The sequence below is a fragment of the Eubalaena glacialis genome, chromosome 3 (assembly GCF_028564815.1).
Source record: "Eubalaena glacialis isolate mEubGla1 chromosome 3, mEubGla1.1.hap2.+ XY, whole genome shotgun sequence".
NCBI lineage: Eukaryota > Metazoa > Chordata > Mammalia > Artiodactyla > Balaenidae > Eubalaena > Eubalaena glacialis.
The window spans coordinates 169,957,093-169,980,142 of NC_083718.1; the positions used below are offsets into that span (position 1 = coordinate 169,957,093).

At 54.3% G+C, this 23,050-nt stretch overlaps 1 protein-coding gene across 1 annotated transcript; it reads left to right on the forward strand.

The window, feature by feature from the left end:
- Window positions 1-1,616: 1,616 nt before the first annotated feature.
- On the forward strand, window positions 1,617-8,501 carry SPOCD1 (SPOC domain containing 1). The gene is made up of 7 exons (XM_061186875.1): window positions 1,617-1,679; window positions 3,370-3,495; window positions 5,375-5,507; window positions 5,737-5,888; window positions 6,191-6,340; window positions 6,880-6,969; window positions 8,367-8,501. The coding sequence occupies exons 1-7, from the start codon at window positions 1,617-1,619 to the stop codon at window positions 8,499-8,501; spliced, it is 849 nt and encodes a 282-aa protein (XP_061042858.1).
- Window positions 8,502-23,050: the final 14,549 nt, after the last annotated feature.

Here is a 23,050-nt window from a genome sequence, read left to right on the forward strand (position 1 = left end):
GGGTCCCCCTGGGGCTGGGAGGCTGCACCCAGGGACAAGGCCTCGGTTCCTCACCCCTCCCCTACAGTGTGGCCCAGTGGAGGCTGAAGAGGAGGAGCCTGGTGAGCAAGCGCGGGGAGAGGACTCAGGTGAGGGGCCGTGGAGGGTGCCCCTCGGCAGCCGTCTGTCTTCTAGGGACTGCTGAGCGCGCAGGGGGCTCCCAGCCCGCTCCGGGCCCCAGCCCCTGCTAAGGCTCCTCTCCTCTCCCACCCCCAATCAGCCTGTAGTCCTTCCCCAAAGGGGTGGGGCCCGCTGGCTGCCTGGACTCGGCTCCCAGACAGACATCCTAGACGCCCTGGGTCCCTGAGGGTGGGACACCTCCCCTGCCTGCCTAAGCCCCTCAGCATTGAGTCACCCCCTCCCCTTGCCCCTGAGCATCCACCGGGCGCCAGTGACTCTGTTTCCCCACAGCTCAGCTTCAGCCCCAACAGGAGAAGCTCCCCCTAGATACCGGGGTACGGGGCACTGTGGTCCGTGCCATGCAGGAGGCGCTGTGGAGTCGGTAAGGCCTTGTTCCGCGTTCCCTGACATCCAGGACATCCTGAAGGGCTGCCCTCACACACACCACCTCCCAGGGCTGTGCCATGTTCTAAGGGCTTCTGTGTGTATGACTATCCCATTTTGTCCTGTGAGGTCATTTGCCCACACATTTGAACCTGGGTCTCTCTGGCTTCAGGGTTGTGCTTTCTCATTAAGCCGCTGCAGCTCTCAGTGTCTGCTCAGGTCCTCGTGGACGTCGCCCACAGCAAATGCTTTCAGACACAGTGAGACTCTGTGTTGGGACTATCTCAGAGATCTGAGCACAGAGCTGTCATTTTACTAATGGTGAGACCAAGGCCCAGAGAGGACAGGATTTTGCAAAGGTCACACAGCAAGTCAGTAGCAGATTCAGGGTTACATCCAGGGCCAGGGCTCCATCCCCTCCCCTGACCAATGCCTTACCCTCCCCCCACCAGGCTTCCTCCCCTCCCTCCATACCCTGGTTCACTGGCCAGGGATAGAGCAGGGGCTGAGCAATCCGATCTTACTTTTCTACTCATCGTGTGGCCTCAGGCAAGCCCCTTATCTTCTGTGAGCCTCAGTCACCCCATCTGTAAATGGAGAATAATACCTCTTCTTCACGGAGTTGGGGGGAGAATAAATGGGTTCATGTAGGAAAATGTTCAGAATAGAAACCAGAGCTGGCCCAGACCCTGCTCTCCACCCATGTCTCCCTCTCGGGCTCGGCGCCCTGGCCCTGCCCTTGTGCCCCACAGCCTTCAGGAGCGCCCAGACCTGGTGCTGAGTGAGGAGGCCGTGGAGGGCATCGCTGCTGGCATCGAGGCAGCCCTCTTCGACCTGACACAAGCCACCAACGGCCGCTACAAGAACAAGTACCGCAGCCTGCTGTTCAACCTGCGGGACCCCAGGAACCCGGTGAGTGGGGCTCTGGGCTGGGCTGGGTCCCCCTCAGAGGTGGGAAGCCCTGGCAGGATGTTGGGTGGGGCTCTCCAAGCGGTGTGGTGCAGCCTCTGCCCTTGCAGGACCTGTTTCTCAAAGTGGTTCATGGAGACGTCAGCCCCCACGGCCTGGTGCGGATGAGCTCGGTCCAGCTGGCCCCCCAAGAGCTGGCCCGCTGGCGGGACCAGGAGGAGAAGAGGGTGAGCTGTTGGGTCAAGTCAGGACATGGAGAAGGGGTTTGGGGAGGGGGAGGCCCGAGGATGGAGGGGGAGAGACAGAGACAAAGAGTGAGGAGGAAGGTGATGAGACAGAGGAGCACAGGACAGACAGAAACAGAAACGAGGGAACAGGAAGATCAGGCAGACAGGGAGAGAGTCAGAGAGACTCTCTCCACCAAAAAAAAGGGAAAAGGGGCAGAAATGAAGGGGATTGGAGATGGAGAGCTCAGTAGAGAGGTGACGCCCCCGGGGGTGTCGTCTTCCACTTGCTTTTCTATGGAGCTGGGCTGGTGGGTGGGGGGACTGGGGATGTTGGCCCAGAGTCTGGAATCCAGGATTGTCATCCGCCATCCATGGGGCGCAGACCCAGTGTGAAGCCCCTGCTTCAGTCCCAGTCCCAGAAGTTCCAGAAAAGGCTGGAAGTCTTCCTAGTGCCCCAGGCGGAGTGAGTAACCCCTCAGCCTCCAGCAGTACACCCCCATACACCCTGCGTCCATGGGTCTCTCCCTCCAGGGAACTGCACAGGGGCAGGGAAGGTGTGGGCACTGAGCCAGCTTCAGGAGATGCTTGCATAATGTTTGTTGGTGCCCCAGTGAGAAAGGGAGGGACTGATCGAGGGAGCAGGGCCCGTGGGATGGGCTGGGGCACTAAGGCCCTTGTTCTGACAGACACTGGGCTGGTTAGAATTAATAACTGGAATCCATTAGGAGCATCTGTCCACTCTGAGCTTCTGTCCGGGCACTGTGGGCAACCAGGACCAGCTATGTAAATTGTGGAGCCAGTGCAGAATGAAAATGCGGGTGCTTTGTTCAATGATTAAGAATTTCAGGGACTTCCCTGGTGGTCCAGTGGTTAAGACTCTGTGCTTCCACTGCAGGGGGCACTTGTTCGATTCCTGGTCAGGGAACTAAGATCTCGCATGCCGGCAGCGCGGCCAAGAAAAAAAAAAAAAAGAATTTCAAGATGATGGCAGTATTTAGCATGGGGCCCCTCTAGGCGCAGGGCCCTGGGCTACTGCATGGAGCCCATGCCCACGAAGCCAACCCTGCTGGGAGGACACGGCTTCTGTCCTCCAGGGGTTGTTAGAAAGGAAGAGACAGGCTTTCAGGAATCGTTTCAGATAGGATGACACTGATCAACAATAAGAATCACAAGTAGCATTTACTATGAGCCAGGCTCCAGGCTAAGCACTCAACATAAGCTGTTTAATATGATGCTCTTAATTTCATTTCTAGAGAACAGATCAACTAAGGCTTAGAGCAATGAAGGGCTTGCCCAGGGCCACACCATCTTGTGGGTCTTTATTAATGACAGCTGGTGCTCTAGAGCCTGTGCTCTTTCGACTGCCCCACACTCTTCCCCGGGCAGAGGGTGGGTGGGATACGGTCAGGGGCAGATTTGACTCGTGCGAGAAGGCGAAGTTCAAGAAGGCTTCCTGGGGGAGGCCGGGTTTGAGTTGGAGGGTGAATGAGTGGAAAATGGAGAGGCGAGGCGGATGGTGGGGGGTCTCCAGGTGAGGGACTGGCAGAAGCAGAGACGTGGAGGAAGGGAGAGGGCTGGCACGGAAGGGGAGCCGCAGCGGAGGGGCCTCAAGGGAGGAGAGGGAGCACTTGGGCTCTTGGTGGCCAAAGTCCTCCAACCCTGGCTGAGCTGGGGCTGCCCCGCCCCTCAGAGCCTGGAGATGATTGAGCAGCTACAGAAGGAGCCGTGCAGCCTCCCGGCCTCCAAACTGACCCACAAGGGGGAAGTCGAGATCCTGCGGGACATGGACCAGATGCTGACCCTGGAGGATCTGGTGGTAAGTGGGAGCCTGACGTGGTGCCAGGCAGGGCCTGTGCCCTCGGATCCCACCCCTCACCTCACCAGCTGTGTGGCCTTGGGCAAGTCATCTGACTACGCTGAGGCCCACGGTCTTCATCGTAAATAGGGGGATCATGGTCGCCGCACAGGGTCTGGGTGAGCGTGGGGTGAGACCAACGCCGGCGCCGGGCCTGTCCGCACCTTCTCAGTGCTGCTCCCCCTCCTTTTGGCCTAACCCCAGGGCACCTCATGTGAGTAGTAGTGAGTCCTATCTCCGCAGTTCCCCCCAAGCTCAGGCATTCCGACCAGATCCCAGGTTGGGAAGCAGCAGGGACACACTGTTTGAGGCAGGGACTTTTTGGATGTAAGGAGCAGAGACTTGCTCTATTCAGCAGAAGGACTTAGGGATGCTCCGGCAGGGTACCACCTGGAGTCCAGAGCAGTCTGTGCAGAGTGTCCTTTTTTTTGTGGGGGATCTGCCCCATCCTCCTGTCCATCCTGCTTCTTCCTCCCCCTTGGCTCCTCCTCCTTGCACATGGCTCAACAGGATGGCTCAGCAGCCCTCGAATCAATGAACCCATCCCCTCAGCCTCCTGCAGCCTATCAGAGCGCCCCCTTGGCTCACTTCAGTCACTCTCAGGAGAAGGCTGCTCTGGCTTTGGTTGGGTGTCCCGTGGGTCAGATGTTCACCCCGGTCTAATCAGCTGTGTGTCCAGGATGGGGGAGCGCAGGGTCCCTTGAGCCACGTTCGCTGGGGAAATGGCAGTGACCTTGACCGACAAAAACCCCTGCTCTCCCTCACCAGTATCCAGGCCAACAACCAGACCTCCTGGCTCTGCGGAGAGGAGCCCTAAGAGGGCGTGGCTGCTCCCCAACCCAAACCAACCTGTATTCCCTGAGTAAATTGAATGTAAATGTAGGGGGAGGAGCCAGAGAGAGAGGGAAGAGAGAAGGGGCGGCAGAGTAGGGGAGGGGAAGATAACACAGAATAGCAACATTTCCTCCGATTGAACACCTACTATGTGCCACTTTTACAAACAATGCCTCATTCAAACCTCACGATATAACCTACAAGATGGGTGATGCCAGTTTCCTGGGTGAGGCACCTGAAACCGTTTGCCCAAGGTCACTTAGTTGGCAGTGGGGGAGACTGGAACCCAGGCTCTCTGACTCCAAAGCCTGTGCCTTGTCACTGCTCTGGAGGTGGTTTTAAGGCAAGAGTGAGAGTTTCAAGATCTTTTCAAATCTTCCTGAAGCAATGTTGGTTGTGTGTTTAAAGCTGTTTCTATTATGAGGAAAAAAGGGTGATTTGGCATTGGGCATCAAGGTTCTTAAAAACGTTCATTCTCCTCAATTCTGTCATCTGCTTCTGAGAACTTGTCCTAAGGAGATAATTGAAAGTTTAGGAAAATACTTTCAGCATAAGGATGTCCTCAGTGTTATTTGTTACAGTGAAAGCCTGGGAACGACCTGATTGTCTAGCAGCAGAGGTGATGCATACACTCCAGCCCACCCCATCAGTGCAATGTCTACAGGGACGGTATAACATGACAGATACCTTTGCTGTGGTTCATGGACACATGAACCACAAAAGGACCCCCAAAACTCTGTGTATAGATAAACTATTATAAAGGGATACCCAGAATATCAACAGTTGTTTCTGAGTGGTGGGACAAGGGGTGATTTTTTTTTTTTTAATTTTCAAATTTTCTGTATTTTCTAAATTTTCTGTAACAAGTTCATGATACTTTTGTAATTAAAGAATATATTATTTAGAAAAATAAAACCACAGCCTTGAGGGCCCCCTACTCATGGAGGGCTGCTGACCTCCCCAGCCACCTTCCCAGCCCACCCCTCTCTCCTCCTTTGCCTCCCAGGGACCCATGGTGTCCATAGACGGCGACCCACTGGCCCTGCCTGCCACGTCGAAGGGCACCACGGAGCAGCACGAGGACACCACAGAGCAGCACGAGCACTACTTCCTAGACTCCAGCTGCCGCATCTGCATGGGTGGGAGGGAGACACAGGAGGGGCACAGGGGTGGTGGGCAGGCCGGGGCTGAGTGTGGGGTTCAGCGGCAACAGGGATTCATGGCTTGGGGGGAAGGTGGTGGGGCGGGGGTACCCGTGTTCCAGGTCACCTCAAAAAGGACCTGGTTCAAACTCCATTTCTAATGCCCTGGGCTGGCTTCAGCCTAGCTGCCGGCCCGCGTTTCAGCTCATGCCTCTCCTCTTTGCAGACTGGAAGCCCTTGTGTGAGCAGCCAGCCTCCTTCATAGCCACCAGGAGGATGGGGGATGACGCTTTCCAGAGAGCCCCAAGCCTAGTCCGTATGTCCTCTCCAGAGATGCCCCAAACCAAGGAGAAGCCTCCCACGGAGCCCAAGGACAGGTATGGGGCAGTGGGCAAGGAGGTGGGCAACCGGCAGGGTTGGTGGGGGAGGCCACCCGCTGGGGCAGCAGACACAGGGTGGGTTTTTCCATATGGCCTTAGGCAAATCCTGCCTCTTGTGTGGGCCTCGGTTTCCCCATCTGTGCGATGGAACTAATCATCCCTGCCTACTGGTCTCCACCACATAAGGCCATGTTTGGACCAGTGTTCCAGCACCCACAGTGGGGACACAGGACCTTCTCTGAAAACTAAGGAGCTGCTGGGGAAGCCCTGGTGACCTGTTCACCTGGCCCTGTTCTCTCTGTCCCTCCCTCTAGGCTCCAGATGCCTGCTGGGTCCACAAAAGCCCTGCCCAGCCAGCCGCCCTGGGAGGGGTCTCTGGACATGTTCTCCATTAAGCGGTTCCAGGTCAAGGCCCAGCTGGTCTCGGGGCACAGCTTTCGGCTCATCCGGGTACTCCTGCCCTGCTCGCTGGAGACTCCCTTGCACACTGACCAGCCCAGTCAGCTACACACACCCCCATTCATTCATTCACCCACTCACTCCTTCTGAAACAAGTCATTGGCTCCCTCTCTGTGCTTGGCCCTGTGCTAGGCTAGATGCAGCCCCACTCCTGCAGAGACACATGGGCAAAGGACTCCCTATAACCCAAGGCATAGAGCAGGAAGGACCCAGGAAAAGGGTCTGGTGCCTCCTGGCCCAGAGAAGGGTTTTAGGAGTTATTGTTGAGTGAGTGAATGATCAGCTGAGTGTTGGATGAGGGTAGGGGGTTAGAGGAGGGAGTAAGGGGCTTCTGAGAAGTGGAGGAGATTGGCCAGGACAGGCTGTAGGCCTCCAGGGGTAGTTAGGGCTTTCCAGCAGCCACTGGGGCTCCTGATATATTGCCTGTCAATCCTCTTGGCCACAGGCTGTGGCTTCCGGGTAGCCAGTATTGAGTCTGCCTTAAGTGGGTGGGAAGCTGGGAGGCTGACTGGCCTCCTACCTGTCCCCAGGCCCTGCCCCAGGTGATCCGCTCTGCAGGCTGCATCCCCCCCAGTGCTGTCTGGGACTTTCTGGCTAGCATCTGCCCAGCCGAGGCCAAGGTAACCACCCACCCTTGGGCACCACCTCTCCTCCTAGCACCATATCCCCAGCCCTGAGCTCTTTCGCTCCAGCTCTGGAGCAGAGACCTGGTTTAAGATATCCGGGTCCAGTTCCCACTGTGACTGCAGACTCACTGTGTGACCCTGGGCAAGTCCCTCTGTTTCCACCTCTGGAAAATGGGGCCACTCTTCCTCACGGGGTTCTCAGAGGTTCAGATGAGACCAGGGGTGTTCACAGGAGCAAAGAATGACTGTTCCTAAATCTGCTCTCCTTCCTGCAACCTCAGGACGTCTGCGTGGTCAGACTGTGCCCACAGGGCTCTCAGGACACCCAGAATTGCCACCTGCTCTATTCCTACCTCAATGACAAGCAGCGCCATGGCCTGGCAGCTGTGGAACAGGTGGGGGTGGTCCTGCTGCCCCTGCCTGCCTTCCAGCCCCTGCCCTCCAGGCTGCGCCCTCTTGGAGGCCCAGGTGAGTGCCCGATGCCCATTCCAGACCCTGCCTCCCCTCACTTGGTGACCAGACAGGTGTTGTAGACACAGTCACCCCTGTCTCCATGGAGGCAGGCACATCTCAGAAGGGAACTTCTGAGATGGGCAAACGTGAGAACAAAAACAAGAAGAGCTCAGACTTGTATATTGTTTACTATGTGCCAGACAACATTCTGAAAGCTTTACTTATATTAATTCAGTTAGTCCTCAAAATAACCCCTTCAGGATGGTGCTAATAACTTTTTCACTTCACAGATGAGGAAACTGAGGTAGGGAGAAAGCAAGTGACTTGTCCAGAGTCACAGAGCCAGTCAGTAGCAGAAACTGGCCTCCTAACCACCACACATACAGCCTCTCCAATCAGGCACCTTGATGAAAAACTCACCAGTCACATTTGACCCCAGCGTAGCAGAACAGAGGCAGGAACCACCAACTGGCTGAAATTAGGACCTAAATAAAAGAGGAAGGAGAGATGTTTTCACCACAGCTATCCTGGGCCAAGCTTGGCTTTTGTGCCTGGATAGCCTCCAGGGCGTGGATCCAGGAAAGCATGGGAGGGGGCTGGAGGGGGTATCAAGGGGTGGACTGTACCTGTTGCTGAGTAGTGTTTGATCTTTCTGGGCTGCCTGTCCTGGGGACAGTGTGGTAGACTGAATCATACAGTATTGAGATTAAACCATCCATGCCCCAGTCTCAGCCAAGTGAACCCTTTCACACACTGTGAAGAGCAAATCTTACACCCTCCTACTTACTTTCCCAGCATCTCATGGGCCCCGTCTCACTACTAGAAAGCTCTTCTTGGGGTCTAACCTCCAGACCTCTTGCCACAGCCAGAATGCTGCTTCTGGGGGCTATGAGTTCTCTCCGTCCAAGCCTTTGGTCTCTTTCCCCCTCTTTCTCCAGGCCTGGAAGCCACTCACTCAAGCCTGTTGCTGGCGGTGCTGCTCCCCAAGGCAGGGCTTCTGGACACAGCAGAGTCCAGCCCCTTGGGGGGGAAGGTTCGCAAAATGCTCTCCTTCAACAGAAAAGTGGAGATGAGATACTACCAGCCAGAGGCCAGGGGGCCAGACGTAGCCCTGAAGGGCTCCCCTCCCCCGGTGGGTGCCCTGCAGCAGGGCCAGGGCAAAGGCAACCTGGCCCCAAGGGGAATCTGTGCTTGGCAGAGGCCTCCCAGAGGCAGGGGGAGACTGTGGGGAGAGCCTGAGACCTGGCAGCGTCCTGGGCGAGGGCAACGGCCTCCAAACCCAGGCTGGTACCAGTCCTGGCATCCCTATTCAGCTTCACCAGCTGGCCATGACCAGCACCTCCACAGGGCTTCCTGTCCCCACCAAGCCCTGCTCCAGCATCTCAAATCCCTGGTGGCCATGAGCCACCGGCTCCAAGCCTCACTGAGGTCCCTAGGCCAGGAGCAACTTCCCCGACCTCCTGCCCCGCCTCCTGCAGCCCCTGGGATTCTTGGCCTCCTCTGCCAGTCCCCTGCAGCTCCAGAGCCCCCTGGCCCAGCCCTTGACTCCTCTTTGGGGTCTACAGATGGAGCTGGCTCTGAGTGTCCCCTTCCTGGAGAGACCTTACCCTCATTACCCACCAAAAGAGGGACTTTAATTCCCTAACCAGTGCTGAACCCTAAGGTGCTCCAGAAAGAGCAACAGGGGCAGAGGAAGGGGACGGTCAGCTGTTTGAATTTCCTGTTCTGCAGTTTGCTTTGTGTTGATTTTTGGTTTAGTAAAGAATTTGGCAAAGTTGAGACTGCATCTGCTGGCTGGACAGGAGGGACCCTGGGCCTGGCCACGTGTGGGTTGGGGTGGGTGTGCCTGGGAGTTTCTGTGCACAGATACAGCAGAGCTAAAGTGTTAGGGATGGAGGGGGCAGCCTTGCCAGCTGCTTGTCTGAGGTCCTTAACCATCACTGTGCACCAGGGTTCAGTTGTTGCCATGGTGGGCTCTGGAAGCATTTTGCAAGTATTTTGAACTGGGTGGAAGAAGTGATGGGAGAGAAGGCAGCACTAGGTTGGGGAGAGAGAGAGAGAAAAATGAGGCTTTTGAAGGGGCATAGACACTTAGAGATTGTTAGAGAGGAAAAGGAGAGCAAGTTGCAATGGATTTAAAATTTTTCAGTTACCAAGACTTTTTCCTTTGGATAGTTGGGGGTTACCGCCATAATCCCTACGCATCTCTGTGTGTATCTGAGGGTCTCTGTGTGTGCGCATGCCTGTGACCATATGTCTGTGTGTGGGTCTCTGTTGAGGAAGTTGGGAGGTCCAAATAGGATGTCTCCTCTCTGTTCCTCTTGCCCGCTCCTGGGGACTGATACTGGAGAAAGCCAAGGGCCTTGGCCTGGTGCGGGGTGGGGGGTGGACATTCAGGATGGGGTTGGAGGCTGGTGTTATAGGGCAGGATGGTGCTGCTTTGCCTGGGGCCTGGAGTGAGCTCTTAACATCAGCTACAATTGTAAGGCATCTCAGTGTGTGTGTACCTCTGGAGAGCTGAGTCTAGGCATTGCCATGGGAACTAACTGCCTCCTCGCTACCTAACCCAGGGTCCAGAAGCAGGGCCTGGCTTGGAGGAGAGAACTTCTGGCAGGACCCCACCGTTCACCCCTGCCCCGGCCTGAAGGGGTGTATCTCTTCCCACCCCTTCTCTGAAGTCTACCCATGTACCAGCCTCGCCCTGGGCTGGGAAAGATGGGGCAATAGTTGGGGGAGTCCCACTTCTCTGCCCCATGAGCTGTGCTGCTGCCCTACCCGCGGCCGACAGCAGAGGGGGCCCTAGGCCTTGGGATGGAGGTCGGGGCTGGCAGGACTGGAGGCCAAGCTGGAGGCGGGACGAAGTGTGGGAATTTAGCCGTAGGGATTGGGCGCGTGTGTGGGGGTGGGGTGGGGTGCCGGGGGTGGGACAAGGAGGGGGGACTGGACAGGTGAACCGGGGAGGGGGGAAGCTCCGAGGGCCTTGTGAGGGCCTCAGTGCTATATGCAAATTACCCAAATTACCTGCAACCTGCGGCTTGACTCTTAAGTCGGCAGCAACTTGGGTCATTTTCTTAACACAGGGCAGTTGGGGGACGGCTATGCGCCCCCTCCCTCCAAACCCAGGGCTTCCTCCCAGGGAGACGGGAGACCGTTTGCTGCCTTCCCGAGCACTCAGGGAAGAAAAAGCTCCGTACTCTGGGCTGGGACTTCCTTTCGGAGCGTCAGTTTTCTCCTCTGTAAATGGGAGTGATCATGCGGCCCTCTGGCACCTCGCCCCGCAGAGAGAGCTATAGGTGAGCCCCGAAATCCTCAGCCTGCTTCGAGGCTGGGGGCTGGACAGCATGACCTTCACCCGCCTTTTGGCTCTAGTCCGCAAGCCCCTTGCCTTTCTTTTGGCAGAGGAGGCCAGGAGCGCGGATTAGGCGAGCTGTTGCTAGGGGGCGTGACCGGAGGTTGCTGGGCTCGGGGTTGCTAAGCAGCGCTGGGCGGGGCTCACGTTGCTTGGCCGGAGTAGGCGTATCAGGGGACCCGAAGGGCCAGCTAACTTCCCTCGGTTTAATGGAAGGCGGCCGTCGACGCTACTCTCCCCGCGACTTTCTGCGGGCTTCAGCTTCCCCTGGGCAGGACGCCGTCTCGGAGGGTCCTTCCGGTCACACCCTCCGCGACTCCGTTATCCTCTGGGCTCTGGAGCGAGGAACCCTGGGTCTTTCTGCACGTGCCTACGCGTTTGCTTGTGCGGTAGGGGGAGGGAGGGTCGCTTTTGGGTTTCCATAGCAACCGCTCCAGTGTCACCCCATTGCTCCCAAAGGTTTGAGCGGTTGCGTGTACAAATTTACATATATCTGCATGTCATTAACATAGAGGCGGAGCCGGAACTTGTTTGGGCAAGTATCCCTGGACAGTTCCGTTTGCTTCTCATCCCGCCTGATGGGCACGTGGGCCGCGCATGCGTGAGTGTTTTGCTTATTAATGTTCCCAGATTGGGGGTGGGTGGGTGCACTGTAATAGTGACCACCGGTTCCCGGGCCCCCCAGTCACCTCATAGAGCTGTTTGGATGAATCTGTCCAGGTACCCTTGACCAAAGACCCAGTCCCACCGGGCAGTGCCAGGCCTGGTTGGAATCCCAGTTCTGCCCTTTCTTGTCTGTGTGGCCTTGGGCAAGTTTAGTTGTCCTCTCTATGGCTCAGTTTCCTTCTCTGTGAATAGGGATACTAATCCCTAACTCATCAGGTTATGTGAGGGTTCAATGGGATGCCACTTTTACATGCACTTCTTGCTGCTCTTGGCATACAGTATCCACTCAGTGGTAGCTCTCTGCCTCCCTCCATGGAGCCCAGCTCCTCTCAGGCCCCAGCCAAAGCAAACTGACTTCTTTGCAGCTCATGTCATGACAACTAAACACCAGGAAGAACTTCCAGATGTCAGGGCAGACTGGGTTCGAGGCACAGGATGAGGACTATTAGTTTTCCTGTTTGTCCTTCTTGGAGGCTGGAGGCCAGGTTGGTGAGAAACACGGACACCACCCCCCCATCACCACCACTACCAGACACACCTTTACACCCTTGTCTCTCTCAGCGGCCAACTGTTTCCAGAAACCTTGCATTTCTGTCTCAAAACGGCAGCAGGGAGGTTGAGAGACTTAAGAACCAGAGCTAAGGTGACCGAGAAAGTACTCTCCAGGACTGAGATGTCTGGGATGGAGCAGGGTCCAGCAGGAGGCTAAGGTCAGAAACTTTGCTTGAAGAGCCGTATGTCTGAGCCTTTACCAGAGAGGACTAGGGGACCCTGGGGCCACTCCTTTGCCCTTTCTGGTCCTCAGGGTCCCCATTGTGGACAACTGGGACTCCTCTGCTGTGATTTGGGTCGGAGGGCTCAGTATGGAGAACCCTCTCACTGCTGCAGCTCTGTAGCAGTGCCATGGAGGAAATGAGTTTTCTGTTGGGGCAGAGGCTGCGAGGTACCCCTTGAGCGTGTCTGGGATGGAGCAGTAGATCTCCTGGGAGTTCTTGTTCTTACTTGGACTCTAATTGTTCCAGATAGCCTCTTCAAAAGCTGGGAAGTCCTTCCTGGGTCTAACGTTACCTTCCTGCTCTGGCAGAAGCTCCTTCTCTCCCTCCTTTCTGCTGGTGTCTCTGTAACCTTAACAGCCTTGACTGCTAGGGTCAGAGGGGAGGCAGAGCAGGTGTTAAAGGAGGAGAATCAGTTCCACTCTGTGTTGGTCTCTTAGTTCTCAGTTAGGTTCAGATAATTAAAATAAATGAGATTGGCTCCTGTCCTGGGTAGAGGAAGGTTATTGGTGATGAAGAGGGAATATAGAAGCTGGATTCTGATTGGTTGGTTGGCTTCCTGGAGGAGGTGGAATTACCTGGGGGCCATACCCTGCCGTTGTCACTCTGACACTGTATGCAGAACTACTGTCTGCCGGCGGATGGCAGTGAGCCAGTTCCTTCCCTAGTAGCCACCTGTGCTCCACAAGTAAGGATTGTACAGACAGGCTGAGAGCCTGGCAGTGCCCAGTTGGCCTGCTTGTGTCCTGCTCTGGGGGCCAATTAAGTCTCCATCTCTAGCTGCGCCGATTAACAGTTAATAAGGCAGCAAACACCTGCAGCTATGGAGGCGAATTAAGAGCAACAGTCAGCATAATACACAACCCGATAAGTGAGCAATTAACAACCGGAGAAAGATTAATATAAGCAATTACGTCCTACTCGGGGCTCTGTAAATACGACTGTCAATGGCTGAGGGATTCAGTGCAGTCTCTCCTGGCCCCGCCCCAGGCTGCAGCCTCTGCAGGGAGGGAGTCAGGCCAGCCAGCCTGTGGATTCAGGACCACAGAGTCATATATACATGGGAAATGTGCATATACACAAACGTAGACATACATAGACAGACAGGCTCACAGAGATAGTCCACAAAGTGCAGTCACACAGACACACACATCCTTTACTGTCACCCACACTCGCATTCACACAACACAGAGCTACACATTGGTCGTTCGGAAATACACGCAGACATACACAGGAAAATACCCACAGTGTCATAAACAGACAGTTCCCTGTTTTAGACAGAGCCACACAGACAACCAGACAACCAGTGTCACCCCATGTGACACTCACATATACAATATACAGTTTGGATATATAGACACACAGCTACACACATATACCGTTTGGATATATAGACACACAGCTCCATACTCCTAGGGTCCCAGATGCATATGGCATCTGCCCTCCTTTGATGCCCACCTTGCAAAGGGTCGTGCGTAGTGGGTGAGAGCTGCAGCTGGGCATTGGTTTGAGAGAACCGGAGTGCGGGTAGGAAGGGACAGAATATTTGTGAACATGTATGCAAGCATGTATGCGTGCATGTAAGTCTAAGCATGTATGTCCTTGCAAGAGTGTGTTTTACCGATGTATGGGCATGTTCCTGTGTGTAAGCACGCATGTGTCTATACATCTGAGTGCCTGTATGAGTGTCCGCGTGTCGTGATGTGTGCATGGGAACGGGTACATATGCTTGTGTGCAGCAGATCTGTGACTACACACGTGGGTTTCCGGTTCATGTGTGATGCTATGTCAGTGCCCAGGTCTGGGTCACTGTGTGACTGTACCTCAGAGTGGCTTTATGTGTGTCCTGTCCCTGTGCTGGGGCAGATGAGGGAATTCTCTATGGGATGCTTCCCGGGGAACCTGCGAGTTCTGCTGATCCCAGGGTCTGCCTCCAGGGATCGAGGCTCAGAGACTGTCAAACATCCTCTAGGACTCCTTGGTTTTCCTCACAGGGACTTCCAGCCCCTCTAGTGGGACTCAGCACCATTGGGCCTCACCCAGGTAGGAGGAGAGAAATGAGAACAGTTTCTAAACGAATGGACTTGGAGGTTAATTTTTCCTGGTTGAAAGCCGAGTCAGGAGTTCACTGAGAATGCTCACCGTCCTCTCAAGGCCACAGCTCCAGTTCCCACCGGGCCCTTCCCACTCCTGCCTCCACCTTGGAGCTTCCCATGGAAAACCCCCAGACCCAAGACTCATGCACTTAGCTCACAGCCTGGGACATATGCCATCATACACAGAAACCCCAGACCACAAGGATACAGTCATGCAGACACACAAACATAGACAGTCATGAATATAAACACATAAAATTCTACTCACGGTCACACCCAGACCTATCTGCCCACGCACAGTCTCACCTCACACACAAAATCACACACACGGGCTCCCACGCAGCGATGCCCACACACACCTGCACTCCCACGTGCCCACACTCCCATCCCTCTCTGAGATGAGCTTAGTGCCAAGCCCGAGGGCCCAGAGGGTCGTCCTGTGACAGGTCCCCCTACCGACAGGTTGGTGAGAAACACGGACACTTGAACAATTAGAGTCCAAGGTCTGCCCAGGTCTGAAAATATTGGAGCTAGTGACAGGTCCCCCTACCACTTCCCCCAACACTAGTCTGGCCAGATGGCGGAGGCCTCCAGGCCCCAGGAGAATTCTCCCTCACTGCTAACCCGCCGGCTGACAGGCGGGCACATTGAGGCCTGGCTCTGCCAGAGGGGGGCACGGTGTAAATAAGGGGGTAATGAGGCTTACCAACATCCCCCATCCCCCGCCCGAGACCCAGATGCGGCCTGCCCCAGGGCCTCTCACTGTTGGGCAGGGAGGAGCTTCTGAGCAGAGACACACATTTACAGGGATTCACACGGAGCCACCCACACAGACGCAGACCTCCACAGGACACAAAAGGACCCAGACACAGGCAGTGTCTGGCACTCCCCCTTTAGCAGCGGCACCCCCTCCCAAAGCATGAGCCACTCGCCAAAGCCAGGGCTGACCTTGCAGAGCGCCTGGCCAGGCCCCTCACTCCCCCTCGGCCTCCCACCATCTAATGAAAGCAGACAGGAAACAGATCTGAGGGCCCCCAAAGCCAAAACATCTGCCTGTCAGTCTCTCCTTCTGTCAGTCAATCGAGCCTTCTGTTTGACTTTTATTCATTCAATCTTTGTTTTTCACTTGTTCATTTGTTCACTCACTCATTCAACCAATAAGGACGTTAAACAAATCATTACTTTCAGGCTAATAACCTGGCTGCCCTCCTGGCCTCCCGGCCTCCTGGCCTGGGGGTGCAGTTGCTGGGAAGGGAGAAAAGGTGGGTCTGGGCTCTGAGGGAGAAGGGGAAAGAGTGGAAAGGGTATCCCCCATCCCCTACTTCTTTCTCAGTCTCTCAAAGTGAAAAAAAAGGTGTTTCTTCTGCAGCTGGAAGGAAAAAAGCCAAGTCCCAGGATAATAGATAATAATGGCTAACACTTACAGGCTCTTACACTGTGCCAGGCACCGTTCTAAGCGCTTTACATGAATTAACTCAGTTCATCCTCATAACAACTCTATGAAGCAGTTACTATTATTAACCCCACTTAGGGGCACAGGGAGGTTAAGTAACTTGCCCAATGTCAAACAGCTTGTCAGAGCCACCCCAAGTGTTTAAAGAGCCTAGGGCAGAGTACAAAAGGAGGCCTCTAGCCCTCCACCCGGTTCCCTTCTCTCCCATCCCTGGGCTCCCTGTGGCTGCACGAGGGGCCTTGTGTGCATGCCTGTTGATGCCCCGACACTCAAGACCCTGCTTGCCACACTCCTGGCAAAGAGCCACCCTTCTGCCACCCTTCAAGCTTGAGGAGAAAGGACGTGGGAAGAGGCCGCCAGGGCCTGGTTTAGGGTTGGAGTATAGTTTAGAAGGGGGCTGGAGCTCCAGGTGGGCACAACCCTGTGGCACTGTGGACCTTCAAATTCTTCACCCCATGCAGAAGAGGGCCAAAGTGGGGTCATCTAAAGTGGGGTGTCCAGGGCAAGGGCCTTGGTTGCTCAGGTCTGAAAATATTGGAGCTAGTAAATGGCAGATCCAGGATACGATCCCAGGCTCTCTGGTTAGAGTCAGCTCTTAAAGGACTGATGGGGGCTGAGGGGGGCAGGGGGCTGGTGGGATGGGCAGAGGTTGCTAAGTTTTACTTCTCCATCCCCACTCCCAACCCTGCCCTGACCAAATTCAGGCCATCCCCCCATGGGAATGCTCTGTGCCCAGCTCCATCTGGGCTTCGGGGGCTCCCAAGGATGACTTGATTCTCAGTCTTGTCACCCCTCCCATCCCATTCTCACTGACATCCCCACCCCTCCTGCAGCAGGGATTAGGGAAGGAGTGGAGGCTTCTGGGATTGAGTGGGTACCAGTAACATCAACACATCCAGCTCCCTGCCTCTGTTTCCCTGGCCCCAGGATTCCTGCTGGTCTCCAGAGGCTTTTTCACATAATTACCCAGGCTAGGAATTTCAATCTCTGGTGCCAGCCAGGTCCTTGTTATGCAAATATAGGCAAATGAGATGCAAATGGAGCAGTCCCAGATTAACAGAGAAATCCCCAGCAGCTGGAGGAGTCGCCATGAAGTCAGCTCACTGGAGCTTCCCCGAGCTCCCCTCATCCAGTCTCTGTCCACCTGGATGTGTCCGGTCCCTCCCGTCCTTGACGCCACTCTTTCACCCCCCTCAGGAGCTATCTGCTCAGACGCAGAGAGGGTCTGGACAAGAGGGGACACCAGGGCCCAGGCCCTCCACGACCTTTCCAGCTGAGGTCTCTGCCCTCTCCCCACTCTTAAGACATCCAGACAGGGGTGGAGGTTGGGGGGTGGTGGTGAGTGGGACCAAGAGAGAGGGAGAACTCTGTCTTGCCCCTGCAGAAGAGAGAATTCACACACACACACACACACACACACACACACAGAGGCATGCAGAGTTGAGTGCGAGAGTCACCCTTAAGATGTACACACATATGCACTATTCAGACACAGGTGTCACCCACACCACCACACAAATCTGGCCAAGCTCCCCACCCTTTCTTCCCCCAGCACACCAGAAATTAAGCCATAGACATCAACAGGCTGTGGTAGGAGGGCAGGCTCTGTCCCCATTCCTGGGGCCTGGAGGTTAGATGCTAGTGCTGGTAGAAGAATCCTGGGTCTGCATGAAGACAGAAGGAAGTAGAAGATCCTGCCCAGGGCATGTCCCTGGGAAGGAGGCTGGGGGTGTGTGGAAGTCTCGGCAGGAGCAGTGCCCACCTGAACCCCCGGAGACAGGGTTGAGGCTGGTGTCTATACCATCAGGCGCTGCCTGGGGGAACCTGGCCCGCTGGCTGGTCCAACCAGCCCAGGCCCAACTTCTAAAAATAAGAGTCAAGAATCTAAGCCCCTGGTTGGTTCTGCAGGAGCCTGTTGCCTTGGCAACCCCTTCTCAGAGGCCTCCCTCCCGGCTGCCCCGTTTGGCTGCTGGTCTCTGTGCCAGTCCCCTCTGCTGGCCCCTCTGTCCCGTCCTCCTGGGGAGGGAGGTGGGGTGGTAGGGCTGGGGGTGGACTAGCCGGGAGGCCCTTGGGGGCTCCAGCTGAGCACAGTGGCCCGAGCGTGAGCCCCGTCTGGGGCTGACTGTGTCGGAGGCTGTCTGACTGTGGATATGCGGCTGTGTGTGCGACAGGACCCGCGTCTGACAGCCTACGTCAGGCTGTGCCTCTGTGCATCTCTGCCTGTGCCGTCTGTGACTCTCAGAGTCCCTGTGGACGACTGTGCCCTCTCTCTGTGGATCCCGGTCCATGTGTATGGCTGTGTGTATATGAGTCATGAGGGAAGGCCTAGCCTTGGCCTTTCTGTGCCTGCCCCCCACGGCCCCACGGCCCCCCTCCATGTGGGCTTCCCCTTAACCCTGCCCACCCCCACGTTCCGGCGCAGCAGGCTGGGCACACACACACGGGCACAGGGGTGCCCAGCGCGAGCCAGAGGTCAGGTGGTGACTGGGCCAAGGTCAGCTTCTTCCAGGGTCTGCAGCCAAATATTGACTAAGCCCCAAATCTGCCCCTTTGGGAGAATGGAGGAGAAAGCCACTCCTGAAACCTTGCGGTCTAAATCTGAGTGCCTGCATGTGTGCGCTACAGTCACTGTCAGAGGCAGAGCCTCCCCTCCCCCACCCCGCCTCCCCTCTCCTGTCAAATCTCCTCATGATCACTGCTCCAGCCTGCCCCTCCTCTCTTCCTCTCTGTCACCACCGCCCAGCCCAGGCCAACCCCCTCTCTCACCCAGATGATGCAACAGACTCCTAATGGCTCTCCCCAGTTCCTGGCCTCACCCTGTCTCCCATGCCCCATTCTGTGGCCACAACAACGCTCTTTCTAAAACACAACTTGGATCTTGTTACGTTACAGCCCCTGCAGAGGACCATCCACTTTATTCTCACAGCAAAGTGCCAGCTCCTCAACCTGGTCTAGGTCTCTGCTCACTGACTGGGTTTACCTGTTGCCCCTTCACTCAGCTACACAGCTACTAAGAGTTGCCAGAAGAGGTCAGGATCTCTCTTGCCTCTGTGCTTTTGCACATAATGTTTCCTAGCCTGGGACCAATCCTCCCTCCTTTTTTTTTTTTCAAGAGGAAGACAAAATATGTATTTCTTATTATAAATCACAATTTCACACAAACCAAAAGAGTTTATAAGAACACATGAAATAAGCCCCACTGCTTTACACATCCCTTTTATACCTTCTTAAGTGGCAGTTTGACTGACACAAAGATCTAACTACTTCATAACATATAAAAATAAGAAGCAAAGCTAGATATAGACTATACCTCATGACCAATGTTTGAGCATCCTATCTTACTTAGAAATTACCCAGATATCCAAAATTATACTTACCATTTATACTAGCCAATCCTCCCTCCTTTGGATAAACTTTCGCATTCTGAGACTCAGCATAGGCATCACCTCCAGCAGGAAGCCTTCCCTGACTGCCCAGGCTGGGTTAGGAGCCTCTGTGTTCTCATGACATCCTGGGCTGCCCCCTTCCTCCCCTACACACACACTGCACATATTTCTAATGACTTTTCCCCAAAAATTTTGTAGAAGATTTAGAAGAAACAGAAAAGTATTAATTGAAACAAAAAAATCACCGATAATCCTCTCCTCAGATTCAATTCTCTGTTTATTTCCTTCCAGACTTTCTTTAAATGAATTGATTGAATATTTTCATTATAAAATTAAGAATATCCTGTATGTACAGTTTCTTTTCCTGGTTTGTTTCACTTATCATTATATAATGAGCTTTTCCCCAGGTTATTAAAAATTCTTCAAGAACATGACTTTTAATGTTTGCATAATATTCTTATATATGGAGATATCATAATTTATTTAACCAACCCTCTATTGCTAGACATTTATGGTGGTTGTGATTTTTCACAGTTATAAATAATGGCAATAAGCATCCTTATGCGTGGTTCTTTTTCAACATCTTTGGTTATTTCTTGGATTGAGTTCCTAAAAGTAGATTAAGAGCACCAAGGGGTCTGTCTGTTTTAAAAGCTCCTGACACCACAGCCCGATGGCCTTTACCCTTCCATCAATGGAGGCTGAGAGCGCCCCGGATTTCAGTTCTCATCAACACTGGTGCTATCTTTAAAAAAAACTATTCATTTCAATAGGTAAAACTACATCATATTGTTTTAATTTGCATGTCTTTGATTACTGGTGAGGATAAAGCTTTTGTATCTCCTCTTTTGTGTCATGCACAGATCACAGTGAGCTATAATTATATTTTTACATCCTGCCTCTCCCTCACCAACCTCAGCTCTTGAGGGCAGAGCCTGTTTGGGTCCAATTCTCTGTATCAGGAGCAGGGACGGAGGAGGTGTTCCCAGAGTACTGGATGGATTTCACTGAAGACTCTGTCTTCAGCCTAAACTTTGACATTGGGAAGAAAGACCTGGAGTCAAGCTTTAGCTCGGAGGATTGAATTTGGGCAAATTACTTCACCTCCCTGGGCCTCAGTTTCCACATGTGGTAAGTGGGTTTGAGTGAGGGTTAAACATGATGAAGAGTGTGAAGAGGCATATAAAGGGCTGTGAGGTATTGTTTGAGGTCTGCTCATGTTTATGTTCAGGGGGCTGAGGGAGGAAGGAATGTGTGGCAATGGCCAACTCCCCCTTCCCAGAGACAAGATGGTGCCCAGATGCCTCTTGGTCCAGAGGTGGGCAGGGAGCTCAGAGCACAGAGTCCAGGTAAGAATGGGAAGGCCTGTGGCAACCGTCAGGCCTGAGTTCAAGTTCAGCTGAGTCAAGGACGTTTGTGTCCTTGTGTAAGTCCCAGAGGGGAATTGCTGGCTCTGTTCACATCTGGCAGGGTTTTTGTGTTGTGAGCTGTTACCCACACCATTGCCTGGTATGGTTTAATCACCATCACCAGAGAGGGAGAGCACCTCTGCCCTGGTGGCACAGCATCTCTTTCTGAGATTGGCCCTCTGCCACACGGAGTGTCTTGGAGACAAGCCCTCGCTGGGGGCACCCTCACCCATTCTGGCTCAGGAAACGTTCCAAGACAGACACACACAATTTCTCTGAACATTACCAGACTAATGATACTGTCATTTGAGATCTGGAAATGAGGAGAAATCAGCTTTTTCTCAGTAATTAATGTGAATGATGGGCCTTGAGATGGAGTGGCAACCCCCCAAGTGAGAACCAAGCTCTCAGAAAAGTCAGCCAGGTATCCCCCTGCCTCCAGGAAGGTCTGCGTATCCATCCCTGGCCTCTGTTTGGTCTCTCTTGGATAGGCCAAGGCCCCCCACCCCTTTCCCTTTGTCATTCCTTTAGGGATCACTTTAGGGGCTGAGCCCTGATGGTCAGGAAGTTCCTCCTTGAGTCTGCTCACAGTTCTTCATGCTGCAGTTCAGTTTACTGTGCCATTGCCCTCCTGAGAACTGCCTTTTTGGGGGTGGGGTATCCTTGGCTTAGTAGGGGCTTTCTTTATCTCATTTGTTGAAAGCAGAGGTGAAAACACCTGGGTAAGAGTGGATTGAAGTGAGGTACTCCAGGCTTTGTAAGGATGTTTGGGAAAAAAACCTGGAGGGATGGGGACAGGGCTTGGCTCTAGCAGACAGAGAGCTGAAAGCTGACCCAGCTTTCCTTTCTAAGTGAAGCATCACCAGATTCATGAATATTTCTCTGGGTCCCTGCCTCAGTTTCCCTACCACCCTCAGGGGAAAATGTTTTTCTCCCATCCCTTTGTCTTCTTTATTTGTTCACTTTTGGTGCTGAGGAAGGAGACACGGAGTAAAGCAGCTCCAGGCCCTGCCCATGAGCAGCTCTGAGTCCAGTGGGACAAGCAGATGCTGGTGCTAACAGCTCTGAAACAGAGTTTACAGTGTCACAGAAGGAGGTTACAAAGGGAGCCCAGAGGAGAAAAGAACTGATGCTTTCTGGAGGAATCTGGGAGGTAGAGGAGGGGGCCTGGAAAGATGCACTGAGAAATCCAGGCAGAAGGAATAGCATGGTCAAAGACTGGGAGGTGAGAAAGAGGCTGGCACGATCAGAAAATGGGGTCTAGATCCTGGGACATGAGGTGGATGTGGAGGCAGGAAGAAAGGGAAAGCTGGGGAGTCTACAGGCGTCAGATGGTAAAAGGCAGTGAATGCTGAGGTAAGGAGTTTGAACTTTATCCCGAGAGCACTGGGGAGCCGGTGGGGGTTTAAGCAAAGGAGGAATATGGTTGAATTTGTTCTTTAGGGTGATCACTTGGGGAAAATACTGTCAGAGGATGAGGGACAAGACTAGCAGCTACTGTTACATGTCTGTGGTCCTGAACAAAGGCAGTGGGTTCCAGAGATGTTAAGAGGGGAGATCAGATGGGACCCCACAGCAGCTGTGAGTGAGATGGGTAGTTGCTGGTGGTCCAAGGTCAGGAACCCAAGACGAGTCTCAGCACAGTCTCCTCCTCCTCCTCCTCCTCCCCTGAGCCCCGAGTGGCTCCCTAGGCCTCCAGGAGAATGTTTCAATCCCCTGGAATGGCATTCCCAGTCTGACCCTACCTACTTCTGTGGCCTCAGATCCTCTCACCAACCTGTGTTCTGGCCCAACTGGTTTCTCCATTAGTCATGAGCTCACATCACCCACTCCAGCATCCAAGCCTTTGCTCATGTTAATTACCATCCCCCCCACCATGTCTCCCCTCCTCCCTGCCTCTCCAAACCCTCCCCACCTCCTCAGTGAAGGAGGCCCTGTCTGCCTCAGCTCCCCTCTGTCCCCACTGCCCACTTTCCCTCCTTTCCTCTATAACCTTCACTTAACAAAGGCCCGGGCAGACCATGTCATCAGCACAAAGTTGTTCAAAGAAAGATCCTTAAAGGAGAACTGTAGGCTTTGGCTCAGGTCAGGACTGAGAGCCAGCTCCTATCCTGCAGGGGCTCTGATGGGGCCAGGCCTGCTGAGCAGTCTTGTCTGCAGCTATCTCGCCTTGGCCAGTGGAGATGTCCAATGGAATTGTTGTTATTGCTCCAAATTAGGCACCAATTTTCCCGTGTAATTGTTTGCTAATTGACATGAAATCCTAATGTAATTAGTTGGGGCCCTTATCGGGGAGCCTGGGGAGCCAGAAGCAGTGGGGGGCCACTGGAGCAGGGAGGGTCTAGGAGGCTGGGGAAATGTGTCTGAGACAGGAGGCCCTGAGCTGCCATCAGGGCTGAGACAAGGAAAGGTAGAGACTGCAGAATCTCACAGTTGAAAGAGCCTTTGGAGAGGCCAGCACTTGCTACCTATCTTTCAGATGGGGAAACT

Bases quoted from the DNA above. Each gene is read 5' to 3' on its own strand.
- SPOCD1 (XM_061186875.1), top strand. From the start codon at position 1,617: ATGAGCTCGGTCCAGCTGGCCCCCCAAGAGCTGGCCCGCTGGCGGGAC. The intron at 1,680-3,369 runs GTGAGCTGTTGG...CCCGCCCCTCAG, and splicing joins GGGACCAGGAGGAGAAGAGG to AGCCTGGAGATGATTGAGCA. The intron at 6,970-8,366 runs GTAACCACCCAC...CTCTTTCTCCAG, and splicing joins TCTGCCCAGCCGAGGCCAAG to GCCTGGAAGCCACTCACTCA.